At 39.3% G+C, this 23,463-nt stretch overlaps 1 protein-coding gene across 3 annotated transcripts in view; it reads right to left on the bottom strand.

The window, feature by feature from the left end:
• GADL1 (GAD like acidic amino acid decarboxylase 1) overlaps positions 1-23,463 on the bottom strand; it is a 110,355-nt gene that overhangs the window by 21,607 nt on the left and 65,285 nt on the right. For all 3 annotated transcript variants that reach the window (XM_086850590.1, XM_086850580.1, XM_023919273.2), the window contains 3 exons: positions 20,582-20,781; positions 16,426-16,477; positions 13,299-13,388 (listed from right to left, as the gene is read on the bottom strand). In XM_086850590.1, coding sequence (XP_086706716.1) covers positions 13,299-13,388; positions 16,426-16,477; positions 20,582-20,781 — 342 coding nt within the window. The remainder of the gene's footprint in view (positions 1-13,298; positions 13,389-16,425; positions 16,478-20,581; positions 20,782-23,463) is intronic.

Below are 23,463 nucleotides of genomic sequence, written 5' to 3'. Positions count from 1 at the left end.
TGAACCTAAAGCTAAAGAAGAAAAGCTCATGGTAGATTTAATTTATAATGAGTTAAAGGGTAAGAAAATATAGAAATTCTAAAATTTATAGAAACAGATTCAAAATGCAGTCTTCTGTGTTCAGTTATATTTATATCTTTGCCAAGCACCATTTTTTTGGGTCAGCCCACTTTCATTATTTTGCTGATATTCCAAGTTTTCTTGATGATTTATTTGCACTTAGAGCATTAATAGGAAAGCCTTACACAAGCCATTTAAATGAAAAATAGCAGGAACAATTCACACAGGAACAGCACAAAAAAATTAGGACCACACAATAGGAATGCAGTAGAACTAAGCAAGATTTAAATAACTAGAATATCTTCCCACCCAGGAAAAACAGAGCATCAATCAAACATTGCTGCTAGTGAGGCTCCACAGAGACCAGGATTAACCTTGATGCTGATCCTCACTGTTGGCTTTCTGAAAGTCAGTAAATGACAGCTGATACCATTTGCAAGTGAGAGACTCACAAAGGGAAAAAAACGAGGAAGACAAGCCATTGCACAGACCTGAACTGCTCAAACTCCCTCAAAAGATAAGTTATGCATGCAGATAAAAAAACAGAGACAGCTCAAAATTGATGACTACCCTAAAAACTGTGACTCTGAAAAGACTGTAGCAGTCAACAATAAAACCAAATTCACTTGAGCTTCCAGGTCACACATCAGAAGCCAAAAATCCTTCCTGGCAAGGAACTGACTTCTCTGCAATTGTTTTCACTCTACAGCCAAGCCAAAATCAGCTTTTAAAGGTTCTGTCAAGAGGCAGACAACAAAGTTTTGTAATTAGGTCATTTATGTGAGTGCTTTAAAACAGTCAAGACTGCTCTTAAACGAAGGTTCCCAGATCATAGGAACACTGGTTTATCTGGCTTGTCAGTTAGGTTTCCATAGGCCAATGGGAAAAATAACCCAAACCACCCAAGATGTCTTGACAATTTATTTTGTTCTCAATTTAATAATTTAAACACACAGGAAAACTTTTAATTTCAGCATTCATCACACATCTATATTTTTTGTTTGTTTGTTTTTGTTTGTTTTTTGTTTTTGTTTTTGTTTTTTTACAGAGCCTCCCAAAGAAATACAATATAAGAAAAAAATGTAATATGATCCATGATTTTATAAAAAAGTGCATATAGACATTAGGGAGACAATTTTGTCTCCACATACAGTAGTGGAAACACAGGTGCTGGCAAGCAATACATGGTTCAAATGTTTGTTGGGGTTTTTTACAATAGTGAAAAATGGGAAGGATGATGATGACAGCCACGGAAATAACTCAATGTCTAATGAAGACCTAAAAATATGAATCTATTTAGTTTATAAATAGAAGAATGAGAGGTGACTTGATGATAACTTATGAGCAAAAGGGAAAAACACATTAGAGAAGGCTATTTGAGTATGGATAAGCATTTTTTTCACCACCATATTGCATAGGAAGGCTAGCTAATTAGCTATTGGAATGAGGTGCCAAAAAAGTGTTAGTTTTACCATTCCTTGATGAACTCCAGTCAAGAATAGATGCCTTTGTAGAAGATGTGCTCATACAAAAGTCACTGGTCTACCCAGAGAAGAGTCCGCAATATACAGAGATGGCCAAGTAGACAATGGCAGTACCCTGAAACAACCTCTAATCAGTTCTTTGATTAAATATTTGTGATCTGTGTTTGAACTATAATTGAAATTCTTTTTTTAGAGATTTGCCCAATTGCCCACATCCCTTGGAACTCCACTGACATGGGAGTTCCCCACTTATGTCTAACAAATACAGTGAAATATTTACCCAGGTAGGCTAAGCCAGTGTTGAAATTGCCACCCATGTTTCTGACAGCTACAGTGGAAGTTTCCCTTTCTTGTGGGGCAAAATAAAGATTTATTCTGTTCAACACTTGTTCTTTTCTGGCTGGTAAAGCAGAAAAAATATCTTATTTTCCATCAAACACATAGTAACTCATATTATAGCAGTCCATTAATTTAGGGTGAAACGCAAAGATTTTATTTTCCTTCTGTCCAACTCACTACAAAATGACCCAAAAAAACCACTATGCTATTTATCTCATAATCACTATTATTGGACTATGGTCAATTCATGGCTGTTATTTATTAAATGTGTCAAACCCACCAGAATGCTAGAAGACCCTTGTTTCATTCATAAACCACAGCAGGTACTGGCTGGCAGGGCTGGTACCCCCACCAATACCACCAGAAAGATTTGTAACCTGAAGGAATTTCATTGAGGAATGTAAAAATGGTTCACTTAAAAAACCACCAGCAACAGACCACACTAATACTCACTGTTCATACATCCCCTTGCAACTTCTGTGAATATCAGAAGTACCTTTGTATCTAAAGCACTTAGAGAAGATCTGTAACCACACTCTTGCAGAGGGAGAGGCAGCACTTCAGAAGGTGCCCAGAAAAGGTGCCTTCCGCTCCACATTGCAGTTTGACTTGTGCAAAAGCAAGGCAAATCATGCATTAACAATTAAACAACAGCTAAGAATGATTTCTTCTTGGCCATACTCTTTACTTTCAGTCTCATCGAGATTTATCCTATGCACAGGAGCAAGGGGAGAGGTAGGTGTTACTGGTATCCTACACGTACCCTTCAGCATTGAAATACCAATTATTAGCGAGGTTAATGAATATATATAACCATCATAAAGGAATATATATATATATATATAGCCATCATGTATCAAACCAGTGGCTCTGGTGGGCAGCTCCCTTATCAGTCTCTAGTGCATCCTAAAATGTTCACTGCAAATGCTCACCTAAAAATCACCTCAGCCATCAACCCCATTCAATTCAAACTCCCACTGTCAAACAGCTGCTCTGAACTGCATACCAAAATCCTCCCAGGGCCAGGGAGCCACAGCTTGGGCAGCTGCAGGAAGGCAGCTCTAGGAGCAGTTTACAGGCACAAGGTGAAACAGTGCAGTGAAAACACGATGGTCCTCGAGGAGCACTGTTAAAGGGAGGGGACTGACCTGGGCTGCCCCAGCCCCGAGGGCTCCAGATCAGCCAGCACGGATCCAGCCCAGTTCTGGCACTGTCACACAATGCAGTGTGTAATTACACAATTACAGCCCTGTAATACTCAGTCAAGAAAGGTTCAAGGGTCTCAATCTTGCCAGGATTCCTACAGTTTCATTCCAAGTCTTATTCTCTGTCAGGTTGATGCAAAAGTCAACCTTCCTTCTACCACATTTAAATAAGAAAATAATTTATCCCTTGCACAAACCGCAGAGCAGCAAGTCCATAAAACCCTTCTGTTACTGCTGTTTTTCTGAGACAAAACTATACATCCTCCTCATACCCACACAGTACCACCTGTGCAGCTTCAGGCTTGCAAATTATTGCTTTCCCATCACCAGGAGACCAGTTAGGATCCTTCAGAGAAACCCTGAGGCTTCTCATATGAAGGGAGTAAATTCAGAGCTGGCAGACAGATCAGCTCCACAGACCCAGAGAATATGTTCAGCGCTCCTGAGGGACCATTCTGCAGACACCCAGGACAGAGATGAGATAGCCATGAGTCATGTGTACTGGAGATACCCTGAAATGCTAATATCTCTCAAGGACTGTTTTCCTCATTTGCAGAAAATTAGGAGGTAGAAGGGGCAGAAAGGGGAGTCTGTTGTTTCCCTGAATGTCAGATAAAATAATTTAAGTCAGTACATTAAAATATGATTACAATTTTTTATTAAGAAAATACATGCTAGGGCTTTTATTTGGGTGAGAGCACAGAACAAAGCTTCTAGGGACCTCAGCACTCCAGTACTTAGACATTCCCAGAATACTTCAATTATTGAGTTCCCCTGTGATATATACTGGGTTTCATTTTGATCCACAGGCTATTAAACATGATCTATGATACTTTCAGGAAAGCACTAGTTTGGAGTTCAACCTGTAACTCTAACTTTTTTTCTTCTATCATTGGTTATTAATGTGCATACAGCACCAAGAGAGCAGAATGAAGGGGTACACAGATATTCAGGAGCACAGTGCTGCTTTAGGAGAACAAAATCCATAAGGTCAGACAGAACAAACTGTGTTGAGTGTCTTCAAGCTCTACTTTCTTGCTAAAAACATTTCTCTTCACAGAGAGGCACAAAAGGCCATTTAAAATATTAGCCAATATGTTCTAACTCCAAAAGGAAGCAAAGGAAGTGTAATTAGTCCCATTCAAGCAGAGGAAAATACATGCTGATTGTGCAAACAAGTGCTATGTAGTCAGGAATCTGAATGCACTTTTTCATTGTCAGGGTGACAAAACACCTGCCCAGGGAGGCTATGGAGTGTCTTATTCTTGGAGATATTCAAAAGTCACCTGGACATTGACTTGGACAACTGACTCTAGGGATCCCAAAGACCTGCAATGCTCCCTTCAAACATCAACTGTTCTCTGATTTCTTTTACAAGTGTTTTTTTTTACATTGGAGTTACTTGAGTAACACTGTATGTTATTCCATCCTCTCCCTTTCAATGATAATTTTCTTTTATATGATCCCAGGGGGCAAATATACACCCATACACATGTGTATGCACAGGAACACACATGTATTTACATTGAAACACAGTGATGCATTACAAAATATTCTTTTTTTCAGTTCTATAGCAGTAATCAACAAAAATGAAATACTGTTCTGTGGGGCAACATGAGTCCAAGTAAGAAGTGGTTATTTTTGTTATGCTATTGGGAAATGATGAAAGGTACAAACAAAGATGACACTGAAGTGCTCTTAATGCAAACAAACAAAGAAAGATAATAAACCCTTACATTCATTGCAAATTGCCTTTTGTTTTCTATATTCAGAAAATAGTTTAATATTTGCTTTTAAAAAAATGCCATAGTTGACATAGTTTTCAGATTAGCTTTTTCAATTCTGTCCAAACACAAAGAAAACAATTTTCTGAGGCATGTTGCCAACTGCCTGCCTAATTTCTATGAATTGCACTACTGTCACATAGTCCCCCCAAACATTCACCTATCCAGAAAAGAAATGGGGTTGTGTTACCCTCTTGGTCTTTCCACAGTTTAAGAGATGCTTAACAATGGCTGCAAAGCATCTGCTGCTCTGGGTAACAGGTTTATCTATTTGAAAGCCATACAAATTAAAAAGTACAGTCTTTGTTCACACAGAAATAGCAAGGAGCTCTTATGCAGTGCTTAAGTGCCCTTTAGTCGATTGAGTCTGTGCAATAAAGCAGAGAATGCAGTTCCACTGAATCCCCACCATCTCTGTTGACCCATCAGTTACAAAATAGGATTTTTAGAAACTTCCTGTATACAAAGAGAAAGATTCATTCTATGTGAAGCTTTTAACAATGCAAAGATTTGGAAACAGGTTGTTTTCTATATCTGAACTGAAAGCTAGAATGACCCTCAGGTCTAAGGAGGCAGAATGCAAAACTTTTAAGAAATTGGAGAAGGGGAACCCATGTTTTCCCTGTAAGAAAGGAGCACACCTACACAAAATATATTTGATGATGTATTTGATGATTTGTTTTGGTGCTGAAAGAACAGTCATGTCAACTGCTCCTTTTTAACCTGGATTAAGTACCATATTTAGCCTGTGGACATATGGCTCCTAGTACCTGAGCCAGCTAAGACACCATCACAGAGCATTACATACCGTGATGGAAACACACCTTGCAGTCATCTCCCTGGAAAGTCTGGTCCTTTACTTTGAATTTGTAGGTCTCTTGTGGTTTTATTTCCTGACAGTATTTCTTTCCACTTTGTCTATCACCCCCAGCTTCATTTCATGCCATTATGTGAATTACCACATGGAGAAATTATCGTACCCTCCATTTTCCTTAAAAGGATTTCAAGCAAGAAACGACTAGTGTGAAACCTGCTTCATCTCTGGAGATCTGAGCAATCTTGCTCTGCAGGTGGCTTGGGGAAGATGAAATCCTCGTTCAGCTTGAATGCAACATGTGGAGCTGCAGCAGACTCCCTCCCTCCAGCCTTGATCGTTTCAGTAGGCTGAGCACCAGGGATCAATAGACCTCAGTCCCCAGTGTGCCTTGAACACGCACAGCTCAATGCTAAGTCTCTGACAAAAGTTGCCCTGCACTCTCATCTAGTAAATCATTCTGCATCAAAATCATTGGGCTTTCTTCTCTTTTTTTGTTTTTCTCTCAAAAATCGAGGTGTAGTTTTAGCAGCTGTGCAGCAGTGCTTTTAAAATAGAGTTGTTTTGCTGCCAGATGTATTATTTAGTGATGTTATTTGCATCAATGGAGACAGGTACCACTGACCTAACACATGTAAAGATTTCTGCATGAATGGGACTACCTTTAATTGGAGCCCAACTGATACTACACACCCCTGAAAAGTCAGTCTGGAATAAAGGGGCAAAGTAGAAAGCTAGAACAGAAATATCTACAACTGTCATGTCATTAATTACTACAGTATCACTTAGGGCTATTGTAGAAAGCATGGTCTGGAAGCAGACCCTTGCCTTGTCTCATTGCATCTGCTGTAATTACAATACAGTCATACAAATATATCTCTGTTCTAGCCCCCCACACACACCTGATAGGCCAGACATCCCACAAAAGAGCAAATGGGACATCATGTCACTCTCAGACACCACTATATGTGGCTGAAAGTTAGGCAGGTGTGCAACCTCACCAATGTAAAATGTACACTCAAGTGCCCCTAACACCTGGGTCGAGTGCTGAGGTGAAATGGACACTCAAGCGCATTGATTCATGCATTGATTGATTACTGCTTCTCCTGATGAACACTTTACCAGCCAATTCAGGCTCTTAGGCTAACACTACTACTACAGTAATAGTGCAAGAATAAATATAAAAGAGAATAAAAACATAAATTCCAGGTGTAAGCAGATACACAGTCAGAAATCAAAATATTCGAATTAACAATTTTTTTTTTTAAAGCATGTTATTTTTGTATTCTTGTAATGCAGTTCTACAGAGGATACATTTAAAACAAAGTAATGCTAAATACCTCATATAATTAACAGCTACAGTCACTTTTGTACTGATGAGTTATATAAAACTGCAGAAAAAGACACGTATTAAAAGCGAAAGTGTGCAAATCCCTCATTAATGAGGTACTGAAACACTGCTATAATTTTTCTCTGCTATTATATTACACTGTTTCTTCTCATTTATCAAAGCTTAGACCTTTCTTCTTAACAATAACAGTCATTTATATGCAGCCAAACTACAAAAAAATTTATTCATCTGCTGCTGTATATTATGCAGTATTAATTGCGAAATAAGAGATGTTGTTACTTAAAAAAATTAATGCTTATTTTGTTATTAAACTTCTGAGCATCACCTTCTTCTGAGGAATGATCACACTACAACACAAGTCCTAATTATTATCATGTTACTCATTTTGTGGCTTCAGTGCTTGCTGTGCCTCTCTCCCCTAAGGTCCTTGGCTGCAGCCCTGCCTCCGCGGGGCCTCCTGATCTCACCTCTCCTGGAATGCTGCATTTCTGCCCCTCCTGAACACAACACTGAGAATGCAGCTAGCTCCATTCAGTCAGGAGGAGATTTTGCAGCCCTTCTCTCCAGAAGCCTGTGAAATAGAAATCTAAAACAGCACACAGCATGCTGAGAATTTAGTGTTAGGATCTTTTTACCTGTATTTATAAATATTGCAGCCAATCAAGGATCATGGCACCTCTTATGTTCTTCTTCTGACTAATGAAATCTTTCCCAAGGGTGCTTCTGACTGCAGGTTGCCTAAGTCATGATCTGGGAGATCCCTTTCTTATCATCCATGTTAAAGATGGTGGAAAAACAGCCAGTTCCTCAAGTAGATTCCTTGGGTAACTGCCTTAACTTTTATGGGGTGAATCTGAAGCTTCTGTTGACCTTGATTTCCCTGAAAAATCAAATTTCTTCAAAGAGCCCCTTCAGAGGTCCCATCTGATACACTGAAATGACAATCCACCTGCCCCTGGAAGGTCTGAATGAAATATTGCCAAGGCAATCTCTTCCACCTGTGGATTTTTGTTTCTTGAAGTCCACAACAGATTTGAATGGTGCTTTAAGAGAAGGCAAAGACAATGTGGGATGGCACTACTGAAGTCCAGACAGGCAACATCTACAGCCTTTCCTTCATCAGTAAGCTGGTCACCTTCTCATGGAAGCCAATGATTTGGCCAATCTAACTCCTGTATATTTCTGTGCAAATCTTACCATTTGCTTTCCTGTCATTTGTTGTGGCCCTCCACCAAAACTCACATCAAACTGAGCTGGATGCTAGAGGCAGTAGGCTACTTGCTACCATAAAAGTTGCTTATGTAAGGAAAGGTCACAGAAATCTGTCTCTGTCATTAGTCTTCAAACACACCATTGAAGTTTAATTGTTTCCTTGTTCAAGTGTAACAAAACCTCAAAGCGTGGTATACAGGCATGCCAGAAAATCAAGTAACATTTTGCACACAAATCTCAAGTAGAAATACACTTGAAGTGACATATTTGGGGCCTTTCTTATGCATAAACCTGAATTCACTTCATTTAATACTGTGGTTATAACTTAAGTAGTTTTTCTCATGTGCTTCCAAAATGCAGAGGACAAACTTTAATATAACCAACAGGAGGTCTTGTTTTCCCTTCCCATTCAAATCTTGTACCATAATCAATAGGTATTTTGGATACATAAATACAGCTGAATCTGGTCCTTGATTAGTTTTTTTTTATTTATACTACAAAGGCCACAAGATTCAGGGGTTGCCAAGGCAACACCTCTTCAGCCTCCTTACTTTATACTTTGATATGAAATCTCTCATTAAGCAAATGTATCAAAACACCATTCAGAATGACAGGCTATTTTACAAATATGCCTTCAGATAACAAATTTATTCTTCTCCTAAATAAGAGAGAAAGGCTGGAACAAGGTTACCTTTTACTAAGGTGAAAAGAGGAGAGGAAAAATGGTATTCCAAGCTATACAGGCTTTAGTAAGACATTATTACTTTAATATGACTTTGCATCCTGAGCTTTCTATTATAGACAATAAATTTTGTACTACTTGGCCAAAAAGTCTTCAAAAGGAAAGGAAAGAAACAAAAAAAACCCAAAAAACTGCACCACACAAGTGGAGTCTGAGACTGAGACGCTAGAATATTGAGTTACTGAAACTAACAACTGCATATAAAAGCTTTACTGAACTACGGGAAATGTAATACTCCAGCATAGGTTTTAGAACTAAAAAGCAGACAAAGTTTAGTAAATCACAAAAAACTTACTAGGAACCTACTGCTGCTTTTTGAACCTCTATGTTGAGGTCTAAAGTGGTAATTAGCAATAAATCACTAGCCTTCTTTAGTGAGCAGTATTCATTACGTAGTACTCTACCTACAGTTATGCTCCAGGATCCCTTGGCAAGGCCAGGCTCCTGCAGGAGAAGGGATCTGTCAAAGACAGTTACTCCTGTGCTGTCTTTTAGTCTGCAAGACTGAAATCTGAGTTTCAGCACACTACAAACTGATCCAGAGTGAGTAAGTCATGGCTGGCTGGCTGGGTTAGCAGTAGAATGGCAATAGGGTAGTCCCAAATGTGCCCCTCCCAAACTCTTGCTTGTGCCCTAGCATCCTCTGTGCTGCCAGGAGGATTTGCAAAGATGCTATCAGTAACAATCAGCTAATTCTACATCATCTGCAGGCATTTCAGTATAAGCTGAGAGAGATGACTTTTCTGAAGAGAAGATTGTTACAAGAAAGAAGATGCACAGATACTTGTAGGTATGGAGAAAATATGAAAATTGACGTGATGGCTGCTTCTGTGTTTTAACTTCTTCCTTCGCTCCCATTTTTGGCTTGTAATTTCTAGTTCAGCTTTTCTCGCCGTGACCCTGTGACACACCGACCATTCACAGCAGTAAACAAAATAAATCCTACGATGTGCCACCAAAGAAAAAAGAGCGAAATTCCCACTGGGGGGCGCATACAGCACTAGCAAAGCCATCGCTCCCTCCTCCCGACAATTATGTCAGTTCCAGGTCAGAGACAGCAGCCCCCAGCCTGCAATGACAAAATAGCACCACTTACAGATACTTGGATCTACCAGCAGCTCCTCAATTACCACAGAGGGCTGGTTTGCATGGTTTCTAGAAGAAGAAATCTCTCCTCATTTGTGAAGAGTGGCACTGAAAAACACCTTGCATGGCTGGATCGTTTATGGGCTATCCCGTCTGCTGCTGCCTCAGTGCACTCACTGCTCAGTGTTCAGGGCATGGACTGTCTTGGACCATCTAACTGCATCCAAAGCTTTGCCGCACTGTTTATACAACTAGTTTCACTACACAGCCAACTCCTGCTGTAATCCCAAAAGATCAAAGTGGTGTCAGACTGTGGATGTGCCCAGAATTCCCAATTTCACATATAACAGAGGACTGTACCATTCATGCTGTTCTTTACTTCCCCCACCCTCGTGTTGTTTTCTCACTCCCTAGATTGCTCAGGTGATGAATAAAACAAACAGTTAGTGGCTGTTCCAAGCCCTTCAGGCGTCTATCACCTTTCTGTTTTGAATGTAGGAGACCCTGGAGAGAACAAATTTCACACCTGAAGCTGAAGGCTCCAGAATTTAAAACAAAGAGCCTACCCCCAAAAAAAACCCTGTAAGCTTCTTAGAGACACATTCTATGTAGGACAACAAGAAGGCTGACATCAGATTCAGGTATCATGCTGCCATCCAGTCAGTCCTGACACATTTCCATTTAATTGGGCCATGGAAACTGGAGAAGAGCCAGTACAGCAGAAAACCTCCAGTGTTATTTTGCATAGGACTATGCAAATTCTTCACAAAGCTGAGGACTTTAGATCTGAACAATTTACTTATCAATTTTCACCAGCACTGAAACTCACATAACTTAGAAGTTAGAAGCCTTAGAAGACAGCATATTATTCTGAACAATATTGCTGAACAGGTAGTTGAATAAAATCAATTACTTGCCCTAGGGATTTTTAAGACATATGTTCCCTTAATTATTGTCAGATATGCAGGTCAACAAAAAAAGGAAGATTGATTTCTGGATAAACAGAATAACTGTAATGTTAAAAAGTGGTATGAAAAGAGAAATTGTGAATGAAAGCACTTTAATGCCCATTTTAGTGAAAGGATGGGAATATTCAGGAAGTGCTTGGAATCAAGAAACTGTCAGAGCCCCATCTGTCCATCAATAGCAGCATGCACCAGCCTCTCCATCCTTAATGCTCTTATCATTTGCACCTTGCTGATCAGGATGCATTTCTTCTTGTTCAGCAAAATACTTGTATTGATTAACGTAATATAATGATCACGCTGGTTGCATCAGCAATGTTAAAACAAATTGATCTTGGCTAAAATATTCAAGTCAGTCTTATTTTTTCTGACCCAGTGCTGTCATCTCATCCTCTCACTGATACATGTTGTGTCCCAAACTGGCCTGCAGCATCAAAAAAGGAGAGTATCCCCAGACCTATCCCTGTAGAGAATCAGAGAGGTGAAATAACATGTTTTCACTGTGAAACAGGCTCACTTCTGTAGTGTCAAACTACTTCCCAGCAGTGTCTAAGATAACGCAACTAACAATCATAATTTTTTGTTTCCTCCAGGAGAGGAATTCGTGCTATTTCCTACGGAGCTTTGGTCTGTTTTGCACCAGATTGTTTTTTTCTGGGCTTTTGTGGGGAAGAGTGAAATAGCTTATATCTTGGGATTTGGGATTTCTTAGGTTTTCATCATAGGAGATATAAGAACCAAGAAAATGTCACCTTGCCTGTGAAAAGAGTGGTTAAGATCTGCAGCAAGGGTCAGTTCTTGGAAGAAATTGCATGCAAGCTTCTTTCCCTCCAAGTTCTTTTTCAAAAACACAGGCTAGGAAATCTATATTTCCAGCATCAATCTACCTACACTGGTACATAAAATAAAGGCATATATCTATTCCCTACTCTGACTGGAGGCACCATAGAGAAGCAGAGCAAAGAACCAGTAAGTTTCACTCCATAAGCCATTCAAATATACGTGCTCAAAGCCATTTGTTGTGCTTCCTCCCTTTTCTCCTTGGTCCATCTGTAGCCACATAAATCAAACAGTGACAGCTGCAGCATTGTTTCTTCTATGGCTTCCAGTTGCTCCTTCCCAAATCCTCACTCCTCCATGAGTAGATGAGCTGTTATACAGCTCTGTATACATACATACATACATATATATATATATATATATATACACATATTCATATACAAGCCTTCCACTCTAAGAAGAGGATGGGAAGCCCCAAATGAAAGGAGCGTGACTTTGTGAAAGCATGGTAAATGCCAAGCCTTTGCATCCATACTGTGGCTATGCATGGATCTGTACTACAAAAGTATATTTTCCAAAACAATACAGATGGGGTTAAGGAAGATGTTTCTCCTAAAGACATCAGCCTACAGCAAAAATTGGAAGCAATTTCTGTGAAAGGTGCTGAAATGAAAGCAGATGTTATAGGAAGCATGTAGATAAAGTATGTACGCTTGTTTACATAGTATGCAGATGATAGACACATCTATGTTTTAGTTTAAATTTCTACTAGCAAATTCCATGAAAAAATAAACACAGAACACCAAAGATCTTCCAGAGATGAGAAAACAATGAATTCAATTCAGTTCCTCACAGAATAAGTCATTCAGTAAAACAGACTACCACAATGTCTAGTGGCTTTTTAATTAAGTCTTACTTAATGATTCTCTGCTAGTAAATCCAAAATTTTACTGCTGCTTTTTTTCCAAGATGTTCATGGATGGCAAAGAGTTACCAGAACACTCATCTGTGAAGTTTTTCCCACAGTCTTTTCCCGTTGTATTCCTGTTGTCATTTATGTTTAACATCAGAAATATATTCTTAAGCACTTCCTTGCTGGCATTATCATAGATTATCACAGATAATGCCAGCCAGGTTCCAAGGCCAGCGCTAAGTATATGAAACAGGTAATGAATAATCTGTCTAGACAATAGATGCGCCAGCACAGTTCCTCTTCTCTCAGTTCTGCCAGCTGCTAGCAGCTTGGATAGCAAGCTGAATACTTGTTAATCCTTACATCTCTTATAGTAAAAAAAAAAAATAATTAATTAGATTTGTCTAAACCAAGAAAAAACTTAAATTGTACCAACATCTATTTAAGGATTAAATCCCCAGTCTACCGATTGGTTATAATGATGAGCAAGGCCGAGGGCTATTTCACATTCTCATCTGGCACACAGATAAATCAGTAAGCCTCAGGTAACATGTGGCACTCACCTGGTGCAGCTTTTGCCAAAATTCAGGTCCATCCTCCATTTTTCTTAAGCTCGGTGGAATGTACCAAAAGCAGACGTTCGCATACTCCGGCTAAACAAGAGAACAAGTAACTGCTTATAAGATGCAATAGATGGTTCAGGGATACATATTACAGCTTTTCAAAGAGTTCTGCTTGTTTGGTTATTTTTTTTTTTTGGGGGGGGGGGGGGGGGGGAGTGGGGTTGAATTTATACCCTTTCTTTTAAAGCTTCCTTCTCCAAGTCACATTTGTTTCCCTTTTTTTGAAACTAGAAATAATTTTCATATCATCCATTCCTCTTCCTGCTGCCAGGGGCTCCTTTATAATTTCTTCTTCCTATATCTATCTTTAACTCTGTTTTACTCAGTAAAAAACTTTGACTAGAAAAAATATAAGAGAGGCATAGAAAGGTAACTCATAGAATTCATATTTGAAGCAACTTTAAAGAATACATTTTCTTTTTAGTGTTTTGGGGTTTGGAAACAGAAATTTTCAATGATGCCTTTTATACAAAACACAAAAACTCAATTTTTGTGACCATTTAACACTTGCACACCTCATCATTTTCCTACTGAGCAATGCCAATCTCCTCTCATGTCATAGAGCACACTATACAGTGCTGGAGTTAATGCTGAATTTCTCAATTTCCACATTTTATAAGAATCTCAAGACCCCTTGCAGGGTATGCACCATATCCTGAATGTATCTTGCTTAATATCTAAGCAGGCCTTTTGAGCAAAGACTGGGACTCCACATGTCTGCTTCTCCCCAGGGAAATTTTGCCTTTAAACTCAGCAGAGTTAGCTGCAATGCTCCCAGCAAAAGTGGCTGTTCACCATGCATTATAAAATAAGGAATTTTGTGCTTATGAGGTTTCTGTATTATATATGATTGATAAAATGTTCCCAGCAGGCCATTCTAGGGTCTCTATACATTTTCTGCTAATTTGGAGTTTGTTTTTTTTTTTTTGTTTACCTGTACAGAGAACAAAAATATGAGGAATAGATACGCTTTCTACAACCCATAAATCACAACATCAGTCTTGACCTCCACTCTTTGCAGCACAGCATTCAAATGCCATCTAGGTTATAGTATGGATTATGATAATTTGGACTGTGAACTCACACACCCTGCTCCTCTCCCACATGCCATCCTCATCACTACTAGTGGAAAGAAAAAAAAACACTGCTAAAAAGGAGCTTGGTAGCTGAGTCACACCATCTCTTTGCCCCACTGTGGATGTGGCTGCTATTATAATCCCAGGCAGTCTCCTGAATGAGGAGAGCTCATCAGCTGAGACATGTTCTTCCATGAAAGGCCACTGAGAGCTGCTCATATCATTTTACGCTTCACTTCAAAGAATGCATTAAATACAATTTAATCATCAAGAAGAATATCATTGTCAGCAGGAACTGAGCTGCAAACCTGCCACGTGCTGCTGCTGAATGGAATAAAGATCAGTTCTTTAAGTCCCATTTCTTTCCCCAAAGAGCTTGCTTTGAGTACACATGTAAACACAGACCCTGAAAAGGCAGTGCCTTCCCCATAAGAACAAGCACTAGCTCAGTGTTACAGGGTTTATTCCAAAACTATTTAAAATCAGATGTCAGGAGCAGACAGATGGCATACATTACCATATTGCCATTGCCTATATTGCCTTCTTGATTATCTCAGTTTCCTTTCACACATCAAATACATCATCGCCCTCTGAAAACATCATTCATCCTAGAAAACTACACTCAGCCATGCTTCACACTCTATTTCTGGTTGTCTTGCCACAGGTCTTATCCAAGCAGGTAAGCAATTATAGCACAGAAGAGTTCAAGATGACTCAAGCACAAGTGGCATTTCCAGGCCGTAGAGCAATTCTCATTATAGGTTTTTCCTCGCTGCATGTATCAGAGGATCATCTTCCTAAGATTCTTGTCTGAAGCCCATCTTCCCTTCAGAGAGGCCTTGCACAGCTGGGCCTTGCTGCCTCATAGCATCTTCTCTTTGAATTCTCATTGCTTATCCCCTGAAAATTTTCTTAACCCTTTCAACTTCTCAACTCATAGAAAAACTCATAGAACTCAAGAAGCTCAACTTCTTTCTCATAGTCCGTACTACAACACTCCCTTCTTTAAATTTAGGTGTCTCATTCCTGCAGGAGCTACACAGCAGCCTCTGCTCTTACCAAGAGTTTCCACATCTACAGCAGACCTGGGCTCTCTGCTGAGGTTTACAATAACAAGTGGACAGCTTTTAACAGACTTGCCACTTTACTAACCCCATCCTGTGCTGCTGGCTTAAAATTCTTCAACTGAACAGCAGTTTTCAAAGGTAAAGAGAAAAGTTTGCATTGTATGAATAGTATAAAATATTTTTCATATTTTGCCTTTTGTCTACCCTAACCTGGAATGCTCATGGTGGCACTTACTCCATTTCCCATCCTCCTCCACATACCCTCCTCCTCCTGATCCCACACAGCAGCCTGTCTTTCATACAAGTACACTTCCAACAATGCAAAAGTTTTTTTATAAAAATGACAGGTCTTTGCAATATCCTCAAATATCAGCCTTATTAACCAAAGAGCTGAGGACAGGTGGAATTGCAGTACTTAAGCTCTATTCCCTTCACGAGCTCTCCCCCCAAGCAAGGTCACCAAACAGGAAATAAGCTGACAGTTTTAGTAAAACAAGTGAAGCACAACTTTTGGGTAGTTTTTAGGAAGACGGGAATTGAAATAGAACTAGGGAAAAAAATATGGACTTTAACAATGCCAAGTCCATTTTTAGGATCAAACTATTTTCCCCTCCGGCACACAATCTTATCTGCAGGTCTGGCAAGCACTGATTTTTTTACAGCCAGCCTCTTTACTCTCACAAAAAAGTGCTCCATCTACACCCCCTGAGGCAACACAGGACCAGAAGCCAGGAAATTAGGTAGAATGATAGTAGGGAACACAGCACATATGTTATGTGTGTTCAATCATATCTGTGGATCTCCAATACACAAACTTACTAGATTTGATACTTTAAATACAAATTGGTAATTGACTAAAAAGAACAAAATCAAACAATGGACACTTCCTAACAATAACAACAGTTCAGTTCTCTTTTCACTTACCTCCAAAATAAGCTGGAATCCCTCTCTTTTTTTAATTTCCTCCACTAGATATCTGTAATTAAAAAAACAGGGATTTAAAGCACAGAACAAAACAATACACACAGACAACAGCACAAAAAAAAGGTCTACATGTATTTATTTTTCCTTTGTTTTTTTCACACTAAGAAAACAACAGAGTTAAACCTCATTTCTACCTGCTGTGAAAATGTAATAGCTATCAGTTCCTAGAAACAAAAGAAGGCTACAGCCAGCCAAGGAGCACTGAGGAGAAGCCAAATTCTGTCCTCAGGCACAGATTTTCAGCAGAGCCACATGGCACAAATTGATCCTATTTGCATCAGGTTGTGAACTTTCCCAGAGCAAATTAATACCTCTGTCCTTTGTTCTCAAGTGCCAATGTTGGGCTGTCATGTTATTTCACAGCCACTCTGACACCTCTTGCATTCTACTATCACCAGGATCTCTTAGCTTAGCCCAGAATTTAAAAATTTGAGCATACTTCCAGCTCAGCTATTTTCCCAGTGCTGCCCACAGTGCAACTTTCCATTCAGTGGGCCACTCCTTATGTACAACAATCCCTGGACTTCCTATGCTAACAGTGTGTTAAAATGGGAATTTCTTTTCTTTCTCACAGAACACAGAAGCCTTCAATGGAAAGATGGGTTTGGATCAAGATTTTGGATACAAACAGCTTCAATTTACAGATTTTTTTAGAACATGACTGCAAGTTTGCCATGGCACATATCACACAGGAATTCTGAAGCAAAGAGGACATAGATGGGATTTCTCTCTTTCTTCTCCCCTCCTCAAAGCCTTACAAAGAAAAAATTCTGCAAATTCACAGCAAATTCACGCTGCTTGTCCAGTCCAACAAAATTTTAGCCTTCTACATGAAGATATTGCTGTCTAACATTAATAAACCTGACAAAGTTAAACTACTGATTGTGCACAAAACTGTTCTTCTTTTGCATTCACTATTTGGCATTTTCCTGTCTGAAGCTGCATTACTGGTCATCACACTAGTAATTATTTTCAGTGAGAAAGAGAAATATTGGGAAAATACTTTCCCTTGGTCCTACCCACACAGCTGAAACTTGCCCCTGGCAGGGACACCTCTAGCACAGCTGTCTCTGCAACGCCCTCCCCTCAGCAGCCGTGCTGCAGAAGCAATAAACAACACCCTAGATGGCACACATTTTTCCAGACAGCGCCTGGGGAGTTGTGCTGCTGTTTATCATTAACAAGCGCTGTGCCTGCGACTCGCTACCTCCCAGCACACACCCCAGCAGAGCCACCGCTGCTGTGGGGGCCTGTGCCCACAGCCCCCAGCTCAGGAGCTGTGCTGGCACTGCTGAGGTGTTTCCCCTCGCTGGAACAAGCCACGGTTCTGGTCGTTTCTGCCATGACTGCTCAGATCCTCCCGCGTGCCCTTGTTTGTTATCTGGCTGTTAGCGTCCACACTACTGCTCGGGTTGAAAGAGAAACATGATTATCTGTAGGGTAATTATCTTATGTCAAAGCTTGCTGCTTCTGTCCTGCTATTATTATTAGAAGATACTTGTCTGTGCTATAAAACCAATATTCAGAAACATCAACAGGCTATTCATATGACAGTGGCCCTCTATTTATTTTTTTTTTCTTTCAATAAACTATGAAAACAAACTTACGTATAATCACTTTCCTTTTTCATTTTTTTTAAGGTCTTGAATTGTTAGAGCAATTTTGCAATGCTTAATACCTTTGCCTCTTACCTCAAGTGCCTTTATTTTATATCACCTAGGTCTAAAATCTGACGTGGGATACCTGATGTCAGTCAGGTTCACAACACTGTTAATCACGTTCTTAACTACACTGCCAATAACCTAAGAAGGCAGCCATTAGAAAATCCATTGCCCATGATTTATCTTGCCAGTATCATTTGATAGCAGTGGAGCAATTTACTTTGTGCATCTTTCCACAGCTGACAGTGAAGTTTTATTATCATGTCACAGTCGTAGTATGTTAGAAGGGCTTGAGTCTTAGTGAAGACCAAAGTACACAGAGAAGTGTCATTTGCTATGATTAAGCCTTGCAGAAAATGGGGGGTGAAGATCTGCCGTGAAAGTAGACATATGTCTGCTAACAGTGGGTGTCAGGAGAGGAAACAGGCAGAAAAATTCCAAAGAAAATGAAGCATAAAATGCAGAGATGCTTATATAGTAACTATAGTTGTATTCTAAAAGCAGTTTACTTCTATTTTCTTTTTAGTGTACTTTATAAAACAGCATCCCTAAATCAAAAATAATTGGGGGGAAGAAAATATGCAAAAAAATTCTGAAGTGATCAGCTGGATGCTCTACTCTACATATTTTAAAAGTAAGCCTTTCCAAATAGACAGCATCACAAAGTTCCTGGGATAGTTAATTCCCTGAAAGCATGATTCACCTCCAGTTGAAGGTTTTACTGGAATAGCCAACAGGCAAAGTTTGCTGCATCAGAAGTACATGCCTGCAACCACCTAAAACCTTTTCAGCTCCACTTGGCTACAATCAAAAACAAATAAAGCAATCTTGCCCTTAAATTCTATAGTCAGTGGACTAGTTCCAGAATTAATCTGGGTCTGTGTTCAGGAGCACTGAAATACTACCTTGCAATTGGAGTAACATCTAATGTAACAAGTGAGGAGAAAGGCTGCACAGCTGAGTAGTTGGTAAACCTGGAACAGTGCCCATGTCCATGCAAACTCAAGATGACAATGCCACCACTGTGAAGAATCTATTTCACCAGATAATGTCTAAAAATTAAATTTCTTCCTAATGGAAAAACAAACCAAAAACCAGAAGAGACAAGCCAGTCACTCCTTAGAAGTGTTACCAGCTGAATCCTAATGTTAGGCAGAAATATCGATCCCAGAAAGGTGATTAATCACTACACAGTCAGTCAAATGACCTTGGCCAGTGACCTTGGTACAGCTGAATTCTCCTACTGATAGTGGAAAGAATTACTTTGAACAGACAAAGAACAGCACAATGCTTCACAACAAAAACAAGGTGCAATTTAACCAGAACGTATTAAAAAACACATAACCAGCCAAAAAACTGAGTGGCTTTAAAGAAATGAAATGGAGAAAAAGACACAGTTTTTTTGAGCTTTTTTGGTTTGGGTTCTTTCTTTTTATTCCTTTCAAATCTACTCTGGGTTTAGGTAAGAGGCATTTTTATTTTCTCTTTAAGTAACTTCATTAGAGTCAGACTATTCCTTTAATTTTGATTGAAGTAAACATTTGATTCTTTTATACTTGTTATTTCATATAAAAAGTAAAATGCCAATACCAATTATTTGACTTAAGACAGTGTATAGCTAATTTTGTGTAGTTTTCATTATGTTCTGTCTTGTATAAATTCTGAGCAAACATTTTATTTAAAGTGAACTTCTTTCAATGGGCCATTATTCCAACATAATTTCTTAGAAGAGAAAACCACCCGGGTATGGAAGTCTCTTTCCAGAAACCAAGACATCACCATCACTTTATGAACACCTTCTACCAAGAACTTTGCTGAATTCACTTGCAAAACTCAGTTCTGCAAGACCAAAAACTTAATGAAATTGAAGAGGACAAGTGTGGGGAAGATCACAAGAAAAAGGTGTCTCAGTCCCTAACTCATTCCCTAACAGAACATGCTGTAAGTGTTAAGAACTTCAGCAAATTTGAGAAAAAACACTCAGTAGGTCGGAACAATATTGCTTTTGTACACCTCTACTGGATCCTAATATTACCACATTCCTCTTTCACAAGGAATGACTTGAACAGGAAAATTTGTTTCTTGCCAGACACAGCTTTGGATTCTGGCGCTTCTTTTACATCAACACCAGAACACCCTGTTGGATCTAATAGAAAGTGTTTTGGTAATACTGTCCTATGTCTAGTCCAGGCAACATAAATGTTCCACAATACAGACTGATAGCCTAATTTTGACTTCCATAATTACAATTAAATATTGTAGCAAACATAATAACACTAATTATTATTTTTCTATTAGTTCCACCTATTATACACAAACAAAAGGATAGAGGCAAAATGTAACAACGGGGACTGTTCCAGGATATGGACTATCAGCAGTGCCAACATTTCAGCCCATCAAACAGACTACACATACTCAAAGCTGTGAGGCGGTACCTTGCCAAAGCCAGTGCCCTGTTTACTCTCTCCTCCAGGCCTGTGGTTCCCAAAGCTTTCCACATCAGCCAGAATTTGAACGCGTCCGGACGCCTGCTGCACTGGATGGACTTGTCACCAGTGTCGTAGCTGACATCGTAGAACTTGTCCTGCTGGAACAGGTACGCAGCCTCGGCAGAGTAACACTTCTTCAGGAGGCCCTGTGAGGAAACACCACAGAGGCTTTGATTGGGTATAAACGTTTCCAAACCTCACAAGCCAAAGCCTTTCTTTCCCTGTCTGTATCAAATGCTTATTAAAACAGATCTGGGTATGCAGGATGCCATCCAAAGCTTACAGTGTGGTTTAAGAACCATGGGTGAGCCTAAAGGCAGTGAATTCACACCGACAACCAGCAAATATATTTTTATGATTATTTTCTTCATAATGTCATGGAAGAGTGTCAGGCTGAAGAGGAATTTTGACTCAGAGCTCAAGAAATCATGGGAGTGGGTATCACAGAAACAGTTGCCATAAAATATATATGGATGTAAAAAAAGAGAGAAAATGTCCACTGCTTCAGTCTTTAGATCACAGAGTCACAAAATATTTTAGGTTGAAAAGGACCCACAAGGATCATTGTGTCCAGTCCAGGAGAATGGCCCACACAGGAGCTGAACCCACAGTCTTGGCATTGGAAGCACCATTATCAAAAACAACCCCTGAGGAACTTCCTACATTTTCACAATTGGCTCAATCCATTCCTGCTTTGGTTAGTTACAGGTTGGGAAGACTTTAGCCCAAATAAATAAATGTTTAGCCAGTACCACCAAATAGTCACTGTGGATTTGGGATAGGCTGACTGAGCAGAAAAACCACGAGCAGATTAGTACAGCCCAATTTTTTTCTCTTTCACATTTCAGACAAATGTAACATTTGAAAATAAACTTAAGAGAAGATACTTTCACATATGCTAATCATTATTTCTAAATAAAATTATTTTTATTCAGCAATCTCCAGCCTACAGCTTGAGGGACAATCTGGGTAGAGATGAGCAGCACAAAACAGACAAAGATTAATGAGTGATGTGGCAAGTTCCAGAAGAGAACACAGCTGGGAAACAGAAAGCACAGAGGCTGTGACAGGTTTAAAGGTGCAGAGGTAGAGACATAGGACTGGCCATTGGCTGAAGAATAAAATATCAAAATAAACTCTGTAAAACTGTGAAGTAGAGAGAAAGGCTGGCAGAAGGCAGGTTACAACAGCAGAGATGAGGGTGGCCCTATGAGGGGCCCTGGAGACAGGAAACATGGATCTGCCAGTGCTAAGAAGAGCACAACTCATTTTCCAATTCAATATCAGTCTTCAATTTGAACCAACAAAAAAAATCATTTCTCATTTCACCATTTTCTCTGCATCTGCTGCAAGTCTGATTTTGTAATGGCACAGTGTCTGATATCATTCTTAATCAAAGTGTCATATTCCCACAACAGAGGTACAATTCCTAATCCACATTCCAATATCCTACTTATGACTTTAGCACTGGCAATAAAATGAAGTAAAAAGGTCAAGGCAAAAAAAAATTAAAAAAAAAAAAAAATGAACTGGCATACATAGAATAACTCTGCCTCTCTCCTAGACTTTTCAATTCCCTCCAAAAAAGCAAAGCAAACAAAAAAACCCACCAGTTTGTAGAGAAAAAGGAGAACACCATCAAGGTTTCTCTATAACTTCTATAAGGGTCTGACAATCCCATCAAAATATTTGTTTGATAAAAATACAAAAAATACAGCAAATTTGGTCTGACCTCTTTCATCACAGGAGCATTGTGAAAAGACAGTTTTTATGACAGCTTGGAGGGAAAAGGGGCTGGTATCTGCTCTCCCTTTGCAGAGTGGTAGCATGCAGCTGCAGCACAGGGTAGCCACAGCTGGAAAGCCAATGATGGATGCAGTGTTTCGCAGCCTATAAAATTCTAACACCTACTTTCCAATTTTCTCAAATAAAGAAAGGCAAGGAGGTGACATTAGAAATGACAGAATAGTCAAGCACTGAGGTATCCATACTTTTGAGGTTTTTTACATCTTTTTTTTCTCTGTCTAGCAGCTGCAGAACAAGAAACAGGAGTCATTCTGTCAAGACATGGTGCTCTATTCATTTAGACCTTCATACCTTTACTTTCAGGAGAATAACAGGTTTGCTAGACATGGTGTTTTAAAAAAAGAGAAAAAAACCCACAAAACAAGCAAATAGGCAGTAACATCCACAAATTCAATCTTATTGCTTTGTCTCTGCTGACTTAAAATGTTGAATGGTGTATCTGCAGTGAGGGTACAGCAGGGTTATCAGTGTGGTACTATCTTCTGCCTCATCAGAATGCAATGCAGCTGCACAATAGAGGATGTCACAGGATATTAATTCCCCTCATGCTGGTCATCCTATAAAAAAGTAACCACTGTTTGTCACAAGAAACCTAAATGCTTTTGGCAATATTACAAAAGACTGAGAAGTTCACTTAAGATCACAGGACAGTTGCAGAGTTACATAGTTAAAAAAAAATGCTCTACAATTAAGTTGCAACAAATATTTTGATGGCCCTGAGGCAGCTTGTATTGTTGGTAATGTAGTTCATTAAAAAAAAAAAAAAAAGAAAAAAAAAGAAAATGCAGGTACTGTCCTCATGTCTCAGTGCATCTGAAACTGACAATACATGTTGGCTTGATGCTCCTTTTCCACCTGCTTATCTTTTATCACTTATCATTTACTAAGAATGCAACATGCTCAAGAAATCCTGCTGAAGATACTGATACTTTCAATCTCCAAAGGCAAGTATAGTTACATCCTCCTACACATCACTAGAGCAGAGGGGAAAAGAAACAAAAAATCATCCTTTGTGAGGAAGA

Source organism: Cyanistes caeruleus, chromosome 1, assembly GCF_971803275.1.
Source record: "Cyanistes caeruleus chromosome 1, bCyaCae1.hap1.1, whole genome shotgun sequence".
NCBI classification, from domain to species: domain Eukaryota; kingdom Metazoa; phylum Chordata; class Aves; order Passeriformes; family Paridae; genus Cyanistes; species Cyanistes caeruleus.
This window is presented reverse-complemented; position numbering and strand designations above follow the sequence as displayed.